The sequence below is a fragment of the Natrix helvetica genome, assembly GCF_964273705.1.
Source record: "Natrix helvetica genome assembly, chromosome: 2".
NCBI lineage: Eukaryota > Metazoa > Chordata > Lepidosauria > Squamata > Natricidae > Natrix > Natrix helvetica.
This window is the reverse complement of record NC_138552.1, coordinates 37,951,891-37,963,011: the sequence shown is the minus strand read 5'-3', so window position 1 is coordinate 37,963,011 and position 11,121 is coordinate 37,951,891. Positions and strand designations below refer to the sequence as shown.

The 11,121-nt window shown below is 34.6% G+C and overlaps 1 protein-coding gene across 2 annotated transcripts in view; it reads right to left on the bottom strand.

Annotated features, from left to right (window-relative positions):
- Positions 1-3,043: 3,043 nt before the first annotated feature.
- ZFYVE16 (zinc finger FYVE-type containing 16) overlaps positions 3,044-11,121 on the bottom strand; it is a 40,965-nt gene continuing 32,887 nt past the window's right edge. For both annotated transcript variants that reach the window (XM_081944939.1, XM_081944940.1), the window contains exons 14-18: positions 9,919-9,999; positions 9,215-9,377; positions 7,978-8,083; positions 6,755-6,916; positions 3,044-6,648 (exon numbers count right to left, since the gene is read on the bottom strand). In XM_081944939.1, the coding sequence (XP_081801065.1) occupies positions 6,484-6,648; positions 6,755-6,916; positions 7,978-8,083; positions 9,215-9,377; positions 9,919-9,999 (677 nt within the window). In that variant the 3' untranslated portion in view covers positions 3,044-6,483. The remainder of the gene's footprint in view (positions 6,649-6,754; positions 6,917-7,977; positions 8,084-9,214; positions 9,378-9,918; positions 10,000-11,121) is intronic.

Sequence of the window (11,121 nt, the reverse complement as noted above, 5' to 3'; positions counted from 1 at the left end):
AAAGATAGCTGGTACTTGGGACAAACTATGACTCTAAGTAAAGAGCAAAGACACCACATTGACAACAAAGGTACATATTATCATAGTCATGTTTTTCCCAGTTGCAATATTAGAGAAATAATTTTGAATTTTGATGCTGTAGAAAACTGAACTCTGGACTCCCAAGAAAAACAATACTAGATGAAGTAAAACCAAACTCTTCTCTGAAAGCATTAATAATAAAGCCAAAAATCAAAAACCAAAGACAATCAGAAAAGAGGGCAAAAGAATACAAGGTGGCTAGATGTTATCATTGTTGATAAAAATTTACACGAACTCAAAGCAGTTATTAACCCTAGAAAAATATCAGTTTGATCAGCAATGACTGAACAATATTTTATTATGCTCTAATACTGAATACTAAAGGGACGCAATGGCTTAGTGGCTAAGACACAGCTTGTCTATCAGAAAGGTCAGCAGTTCGGCAGTTCGAATCCCTAGTGCCGCGTAATGGAGTGAACTTGTCCCAACTTCTGCCAACCTAGCAGTTCTAAAGCACGTAGAAAAATAGGGACCACCTTTGGTAAGAAGGTAGCAGCATTCCGCGCACCTTCAATGTTTAAGTCATGCTGGCCATATTGACCACAGAGACATCTTCAGACAGTGCTGGCTCTTCGGCTTTGAAATGGAAATGAGCACCGCCCCCTAGAGTTGGGAACGTCTATCACATATGTGCGAGGGGAACCTTTACTTTTATTAATACTGATTTATAAATTAGTTTCCATGGTTTGTTTTTCAATATAAACATTCAGTAATGTGGACTTGAAATTAATAGCCCCTGTAAATATTTATGCATAAAGGTAGGATGCTTTGTGGAATTTAAGAATGGATAGAATTATAATTTGAAAAGTAAATATTTTATGAAAAGCAGCAGTCCCTCTCCTTAGGAGTAGCTGTAACATACTGCTATTTCAAAATGCTCAGCATGATTTGCTTATGAAGTCAGCGAATAAGCATGGTAAGCAACAGAATGCTGACTTCCTGACAGCATATGCTTTAATGATATGAAAATAATTATACAAAGTTCAGTTGTGATCTTTCATTTATTCCTGTTTTATTTTGTGGTCTGAGTCATTAGTCATGCAAGGCAAAATCTTAAACTTAAAAAGTGGCAAACACTAGTTCACTGCTTACTTGTCTTATTTGTCCAATTAACCCTGTTTTTTCAGGCCACAAAATAAACAGTCATATAGTGACCGGATCATGTATTATGCTAGTTTTACTTCGAAGATTTGTATGTCTTATATCAAGTACTAAGGCACAACAAATCCTACACACCAGACTACAAAATCAAAACAAAAATAAATAACACAAATCTCAGAATTAATCTAAACTTTAATTCTGCTTTGATGACTCCATCCAGCCACCTCATTCTCTGCTGTCCCCTTCTTCTTTTGCCCTTAATCTTTCCCAGCATTAGGTTCTTCTCCACTCAGTCCTCCTTTCTTATTAGGTGGCCAAAGTATTTGAGTTTCATCTTCAGGTTCTGGCCTTCTACAGAACAGTCAGGGTTGATCTCCTCTAGGACTGACCGGTTTGATCACCTTGCAGTCCAAGGGACTCACAGGAGTCTTCTCCAGCACCATAGTTCAAAGGCCTCAATTCTTTGGCGCTCAGCCTTTCTTATGGTCCAACCTTCACAGCCATACATTGTAACTGGGAAAATCATAGCATTGACTATACACACTTTTGTTGGCAGAGTGGTGTCTCTGCTTTTTAGTATGCTGTTTAATAGCTTTCCTCCCCAGGAACATCTTTTAATTTCTTGTCTGCAGCCCCATCTGCGATGATCTTTGAGCCCAGGAAAATAAAATGTCACTACCTACATTTCTTCCCCATCTATTTGCCAGGAATTGAGAGGGCCAGATGCCATGATCTTAGTTTTCTTAATGTTGAGTTTCAAGCCAACTTTTGCGCTCTCCTCCTTCATCCGCATCAAGAGGCTCTTTAGTTCCTCTTCACTTTCTGCCACTCGAGTGGTATCATCTGCATATCTGAGGTGGTTGATATTTCTCTTGGCAATCTTCATTCCAACTTTTGATTCATATAGCCCTGCCGTTCTCATGGTGTGGTGAAGATACATGTGGTTATTTATTTCATATTGCTATAATTTGGAACCACAACCTGAGCTCCTCCTTACGCTAATCAATGAAGAATCAATAGTTGTTTGGTTAGAAAGTAGTTATCTTAAATCTTTAAAAACATATATATAATGCCCCATTCATGAAGAAGGATGATTTGAAACAATTTTTTAAATGGGCAATTTTTTGCTCATTTCTGCCTTCCCCAGCCCCCAGGAGCTCTCTAAAAGCTTCCTAGAAGCTATGCACGGCCATTTTGGTGAAGGGGGCGGGGTTTTGGGAGGCTGTATTCAGTGTATAAGACACACCCAGATTTTCAGCCGCTTTTTTGAGAGAAAAAGGTGTGTCTTATACTCCGAAAAATACGGTAGGTTAAAAACAAGAGACAGACATTTATTAGGAAGTCGCAGCAATCCTGGAAAATGATGATTAAAGTATTAACAGTAATATGTTTGAAAAGAAAATGCTGGGGAACTGAAGTCCAGACTGAGTAGATAATTCAGTGACCAGAAGAAGCACACCAAATTACTGTGCAGTACTTGTAGATTTTTAAATGTTCAAAACATGAAAATATAGTCAGTTTTTAAAAATACAGACATAAAAGTATTATGAAAAGTGTTTGAAGAAAGTACAAGAGACAGTAGGAAATAGCCAATGGCAGACCTAACACCAAGCAAGATTAAAGCAAAGGAAGTGAGAGAAAATGGGGAAATATGTAGTTAGGCAGAGAACAGCTGAAATGTTTACAATGCTCCGGAACATGGGCCAAAGTACCACTGGGTCAGAGGAGTATGTGACTGTACCAAACTATGTTTGGTAATTTCAGCTCAACCTGAAAAATATATTGAAGAATAAACCCTTTTGCTTACCCAACACATTCTGAAATATTGCAAGGTAATCATAATGATTGAATTCATACACAGTGCTGATTTATTTAATTTCATTGACCAAATAAATCATAGCTCACATAGAAAAACCAAATAAGCCACATAATGACAGAGCTTTCACCACTAAGTTATGATACCATCCATGCTTAGCAGAAAATTATGCTGATGTGACATTTGTTATTCCCAATCCTGATTCTAGTCATTTTGAGTGATAATGCTTTACAGATTTGTACATATCTTGAGGTAATCTTTGGATGGTCCCACTTATGAACTGCAGATGAATTATAGGCAACAAGAGGAAGACTTGCCATAAATAAAACTGTCAATGCCTTGCCAGAGGCAACAGAGGGCCTCTATCTAGGGCCATTTAGCTTTCTTTTCCACCCAACTGTCATATCACAATAAGTCTAAAAAGTACATTCTAATATAGTGAAGGAACACTTTTATTTAAAGGAAAATACCAAGATTCCTTTAGATATGTAAAATTAGTTATGAAGTTCTTGCAATCTCACATTTTATTATCTATGCTTTCAACACAGTCATAACTTTGCTTTTTTATAGGTTATTCAGTAAGTTTTCAGTAATATGAAGTAAGATATCACTCCCAATTTTAATGAATAGAAAGAGCCATTAAATTAAAAGAAACATTAAATTAAAAGAAACATCTAATTTAAACTGAATTAGTGGATCAGACTTAAGACTTCAGTAAGGCATTTGACAAAGTAGATCACAGTCTAATTCTTGGTAAGCTAGAACAATGTGGAATAGACAATAATCCCACTAGATGAATTCACAATTTGCTGATCAACCACTCAGCATGTAGTCCTCATTAGAGCAACATCTACATTGAAGGAAGAATGTGGTAGAGTACCTCAAAGGTTTTGTCTTAGGCTCAGTACTCATTAACATTTTCTTAAATGATATGGAGGAGGGGATAGAAGGGGAACTCATTAAATTTGCAGACACCAAGCTGGGGGAAATAGCCAACACTTTGGAAGATAAACTCAAGATTCAGAAGAATCTTGATAGACTTGAGCATTGGGTCCTATCCAACAAGGTGAAGTTCAGTGGTGAAACAAGTAAGATCCTGCACTTAAACACAAATGCATTGATACAAAATAGTGTCTGCTTAACAGTAGTTACGTGAGAGGGATCTAAGAGTCCCAGTGGACCACCAATTAGGTATGAGCAATCAGTGTGCTGCAGCTGCCAAAAATACTAATGCAGTCCAAAACTGCTTCAACTAAAGGATAGTATCAAGATCCTGTGAAGTGTTAGTACCGCTTTATACTGCACTTGTGAGACTGCACTTGCAATACTGCATCTAGTTCTGGCCACCATGATACAAAAAAAGATGCTGAGACCCTAGAAAGAGTACAGAGAAGAGCAACAAAGATAAGGGTCTGTCTAGTCTAACAAAGAGAATGAATAGGGGTGACATGATAGCAGTCTTCCAGAACTTGAGGGGCTGTTCTAGAGAAGAGGGGGTCAACCTATTCACCAAAGCACCTGAGGGCAAAACAAGAAATAGCGGGTGGAAAATCATTAAAGAGAGAGCCAACTGAGTACTAAGAAGAAATTTCTTGCCAATGACAGCAATTATTCAGAAGTTCTGGGTGCTCCATCACTGGAGATTTTCAAGAAGATATTGGACAACCATTTATTCGCAATCATATAAGGTCTCCTGCTTGAGCATGGGATTGGGCCCTTCCAATCCTATTATTCTATGTTATTCTGATCAGTGCTATCAAAAGAGCTGCCAACATTTGGATGAATACCTTTTTAAAAACTTTTAAAAGCATAAAAGGAACTGATGAAATTTAACTGAACAGAACCATTAAAAGAAAAGAAGTATCTAAGTGATCTAAATAGAAAAATTAAAATATTGTTTCTGTATTGTTAAAATATCATGAGCTTAACTTACAAAATGTTTGATAATCTTTATGTTTATATAGTAATACTTATATTCTAAAATAAAAGCCTAATGTTATTAATTAGTTATAAAAGGATCATCCTCAAGAGAACAAACAGTTCTTAATACAGAATAAATCTTGGTGCTATACAAAATTGTGTCTTGAGAAGTCATATTTATTCACTACGGATCAATGCTTCAAACATTTAACATTGTCTGCTGCCATCATATGTTCAACAGTAACAGAATAGAGAAACAGATGCATATTATGTAACATTTAGTCTACAACAAATTTACAATTCTTGATACAAAGGAGTACAATGTTTTCATTACAATGGCCCATGGGACTAGTTTATTGGAGTCTTCTACACTTCTGTGCCTTTATTCTGTAATTGTCAAATATCTGAGCAATAAATTGCCTTTCTAACTGTAGTTCATGTACACATCTAATGTCAAGGCATAGTTATAATTAGAATATGATATGTTTTCCATTATAGGACTATAAGTATAAATAATTCAAAGACACACTGACATACAATTTCCTATAGTATACAACAAACAGCAACATTGTGCAGGCATTATCAGACTTAATTTAGGTTACTTGAATAGTAATCTCAATCATTTTTCTGGTACATAAATGCTTACTTATTGAAAATAACCCATTACAAAAATAAGACTTCTATAAAGAGCCTCAAGTATTTTGTGGCAAACTAACACATTGTTGTCCCTGAACATAAACAGGGATACAAGAGGTCTCAAAAAGTAGAGAAAGGAGCATAGACAGGCTTCGTGCCTGATTTACTGCTACAGGATGACTACTTTAAGGGTCATCTGACTTCTTATTCCTTCTTGGAAAATCCAAGAAACAACTATATATCTGAGCACAGAAGAATACAACATTATTAAGTATTTAATATAAAAAGTATTGATTTTATGTTCATTAAAGCCATTATAAATATATAACAAAGTCAGCCATTAAAATGGGAACTCTCAAGTTCCAGCAATAATATATACTTTAAAATATACCAATATTAAAAATTCATAACTTTATAAAATGATCACATCTGGCAAAAACATATTGGTTTCATCATAAAGATAATTATACTTGTAGAAATATTTTCAAGATAGGATAATTATGCCAATATTCTAGTAATTAACAGCTTTTATATCTGAACTATGCAGCAAGAAACTTCTACTCCATTTAAATGTGATTTTTTTTTAAAATCACATAAAATAGTTAAGAATAATTCACTAAATTTACCAGTAATTGCAAAGAATATTAAAGTTATCTGTAAAACAGAGATTATTCCTTAATCACACATACTAACTCTATTCCTTCTTTGCCTTAACTGTATTAAATATAACGTTTCAGAACAGAAAGTTTCATTAATTTCCTGTTTAAGTAAAGATAGGAAAACAACTTTTAATTAAATAAAGCTCTCTTAGAAGACTGCTTAATCATTGGTATAAAAACACTTGATATTTCATTCATAATGTAATGTTAACTGCTTTGGTATTGGTGAATAGAGCAATTCAGTTCATTACATTATCATATTCTTGCCAGTTATATTAAAAGAGACTCATTAATGAAAAACATTAATTCCATTTCCAGTGGTAAGCTTGTAGTACTGGATATCCAGCCATGAATTACTGGAATCAAAGCACTATCCAAATCATTTAAGTAATGCTGTGGAAGAACCTGGCCTCCAGATCCCGCCTGATATTCTACCTAAAAGAAAAAACAAAAAATTAAATTAGTAATTACTAATTTATTACTAAATTATTATAAATAGTTATAATTAAATTACAGATAATGCAACATTTTAAAAGCTTACCATATCGGCATCCATGGAGACTCTGAGGCCGATCTTGTTCATTCCATTATTTTTCAGTGTTTTGAGATGTTTTCCAAGTGCAATGTAAGAAGCCAATGCAATTTCTTTAGCGAGCTGATGAACACTATTGTGTAGCTCGCTAACCTTTGACAGATAGAATACCTAAAGTATTAATTTAAAAATTAAAACATTAATAGCTTCTCTTAAGCAGGGCATTATATGTTCTAATCATTAGAAATAGTTAACCAATAAAAAGATGAAATATTTAAACAGGGTGACAAAGGCAATAAAGAACCAATATCAGACAAAAACAATTAATTTTCTGTAATGAATTTATTTAAGATTCAAAAGAGGAAATTATGAACTTTCTCATTGGCCCTCCTCACTTTGCCCTTTTATGCTGCTGCATTTTGAAGCATCCCCAACTCTCATACCATCTGCTAATAATCAGACTTACACTGCTATTAGTATAGTTTTTAAACATGTTTATAATATTAGAAGTACAGCTACAATTGATAGGGGTAAAGAGGTATTGAGAGTTCAGTACCTAGACTTTAAAGAAGGTATATTCTATTCTAGTTGTCAATTTCCATTTTTGTTTAGTATAATTTACTCCTTTTATTTACCATTAAAGTGCTCATATTTAAAATTCAGAAATACTGTCCTTCTCAAGAAATGAATGGACAAAAATGGTTATAACACAACAATCATTATAAGAATGAGGGTGGCAGAATCGTATGAAGAAACAAATGTGAAAAATCAGAGTAAGGAACATAGGAGATGTTCAAATTATGAAGCCTTTTATTCTATTGGTACTATATCAGAGTGAATAATATCAATTTTAAAAATGAAATTATCCTCATTTATTTACAGGGGGGCGGATCAGATTTTGCTTGTCATCATCAAAATACCAATGGCTGAAAGTTTCAACTTAACAATTGCATCAGAACCTATATTAGATTTTATGTCCAGGTATTTTGGTGTTTTTGGGTGTATGTGTAATTTAACCTTTTTTTAGATGAGTGATCACTATAATAAAGCCTGAACAGAATCTTCCCAAAGAAAACTGTTTAATTTAATGGACAAAATAAGAGCTGGAAGTGCAGATGAAAGCAAATACTGAAAGTCAATTCAGTATTGTTTTACATTCAGAGGACATGTAATATTCTACTTAATTTCATTTAATTTGCATAGGCTTTTCTTTAAAAGCAATATTCACTTACTTCTGTACATTTTACAAGTTTTCCATCCACTTCAAAACATTCTTCTTGAACTATTTTTTCACTCTGTACTCCTTCCATAGATTTCCCATCTATCGGACTTGTAATTCTATGATGCAAGGTTTAAATTATATTATTTGGACTAATCAGGCTATTCTAATATGCTCAGAACATCAGAAGTTAACTCCCAAAAAACTTACTCCAAGCGTGTCACCCAAGGCTTCCCAGCTACCCAACTAAAGCAAAGAGGCTCCTTTGGGCAGCAGATATAAGCTGCCGAAGATGAATTATTCCTTCAGTAACACCACTAAAGATATTATTTCAAATAGGACAAGAAAAGTTAATGGTAAACCACTGCTATATTTTACTAAGGGATCCACATGGCTAGATAATATACAGGTAGTCCTTGGTTATTGATAGCCCTATTTAGCAATTGCTTAAAGTTACTTCAGACTGAAAAAATAACTTTACGACTATTTTTTGAACTTAGAACTGTTACTTTCCCTTCAGCCATGTACAGGTAGTCCTCAAATTACAAGTTTGTTTGTTGCGTTTACAACGGCACTGAAAAATCTGATTTATGACCATTTTTCAGTTAAGACTTTTGCAGCATCCCCATGATTCTATGATTAAAATTTGGTTCATATTTATGACCATTGCATGTGATCACATTTTGCGATCTTCTGACAAACTAAGTCAATGGGTAAGCCAGATTCACAAAACAACTGGGTTACTAACTTATCAGTGACTCACTTTACAACTGTGGCAAGAAAGGTCGTAAAATGAGGCCAAACTCACTTAAATCTCACTGTTGTTTCACTTAACAACAGAAATTATGATCATAAGTCGAGGACTACCTGTAATTGTTATTTGTGCGCTACGTTATCACTACACATTTACAACAATCATCATGACCCACAATTATGTAATTGCTAGTTGTGTGCTGTACAGCTGGCTTTTGACAAGCAAAATCAATGGAGAAGCTGGAAGTTAAATTGCAAGTTATGATCACATAATGTTCTCATTAAATGATTGTGGGTAATTTGCTTAACAATTGCATCAGAACCTATATTGTAAGTCCATCACATGGCCATGTGATGTTTTACTTAACCACACTTTTGCACTATTAATAGTGTTTCAGTCAATTTCCAAGTACTAGCCATTTTACAAAGAACGCTGGCATTTTGCAGAAAAATCTTAACACGTGATACTTCTGCTTAATAAAATACACAATAAATACCTCATGTTTGTTTTCTCATCATTTTCTATCCAACAAATGTCTACATATTCTCTGAAATCTCCTGAATCCACTTTACCACATGTAATTTGAAAGTCTTTTTTTTCACTCAGAGCTTGACGCAAGCCCTCCATAGTTTCTGGAGTTATCTGCACCATTATTCCATCTATGAAGAAACACAACCCATTTAATAAACATAAAACCCAAGTTATGGATTTTTTAAACAACTGAAACTACATTCCTATTGTTGAGATTTACCAGCGGATAGACCACAAAATTTGGCAAAACTATCACAATGAGGCAGACATCATTTTGATTAATGCCACTAGCAAATATTATCAATAAAACATATAAAATGCAGAACTTTTGGCAAAAGAATATTTTATATCATAGTTTAAAGCTTTTAATCCATAGGTAGTAGCATTTCAATCATGAAATAATAGGTTTATATGGTTTAATGTCAGACCCAACTGAACAGATAACATCATCATCAAATTATACGATCATCTTATGGAGAAGGTTTCTCCCCCCACACACACACACACAAAATGTATTTTCTGACCTGCAGTCAATGTTTTGTTAGCATTTCGCCAATCACTACCACTTTACACATGTAAAAAGTTCAATTCTGCTTCATTACATTAAATAATGTAATTTATTGCATTTGAACCAAATCTTTTGATTCTAGTAAGCATGATAATCCATACCTTCAACAATACTGGATTTAGCAAGAAATCCAGAAGATGTTTTCAGTGCTCCATTGAACACTACAAAACTTGCACCTGTAACTGAATAAACAGCTTAGATTTAATTGTTCATCCTAAAACCAAATAATATAAGCATAATATTGCACATAGAAAGCTACATATGAAATTCTTTTGACTCCTTTAATTGTAGACAAGTACATCACACTTTGATCATTTCTCCTCAGATTATGCCTATGTAACTCAGAGTAACAAAATGCCACTGTTAACTTCTCTGAACATGGCCAAAGCTGAGACAGAGAGGAAATGATTTGCATGCAAAAAGTCTACAAACCATAACATGCAGCAGCTATTCTTTTAATTTATTGCAAATCCAGAAAAGAAATAGATATGATATGTATTTATTTTCTTCAATTTTTTAAAACTGAGTTATACTCAGGGATGATTCACACCCTGGTCAGCACTTCTTTACTCTCCTACCATCGGGCAGGAGATATGGAAGCATAGCCAGCCAAACGAATAGGCTGAAAAATAGCTTTTATCTGGGGGCCATCAGACTTCTGAATGCAACATAACACCATAATCGGGTTTAATATGATAGACTTGCAGGGCAAGCGCAACATGCAACATGTTTATATCAGTGTAACATAATGTTATATACATGTATGTATAAGGGGATTGGTGCTAGTTATTTCAAACCTTTATTGTCAATGCACAACATGTGAATAATGAGATTGGCTGAGCTTCCCTTAGTGCACCTCCCCAACACAAATACATCTCAATAACTCACAGTGAAAGAAAGAAAATTCCTAATCCAGTAAATCATATTAACAAACACACAATCCTCTATACATAAATGTGCATAACATTACGTTATAACATCAGTGCACAAATATGAATATGTTGCACGTTGCACCAGCCCTGCAAGTCTATCATACTACATACTTATAATGTTATGTTGCATTCAGGAGTCTGACAGCCCGTGGATAAAATATGTTCTTCAGCCTGTTCGTACAACTGGCTACGCTTCTATATCTCCTGCCCAATGGTAGGAGAATAAAGAAGTGCTGACCAAGGTGTGAGTCGTTCCTGAGGATTTTCCTCATTCGTCTAAGGCAGCAAGTCCTAGTGATTTCATCTAGTAGTGTCAGGGGACATCCCTTGATGTTCTGTGCCCTGCTCATCACCCTCTGTAATGTCTTTCTA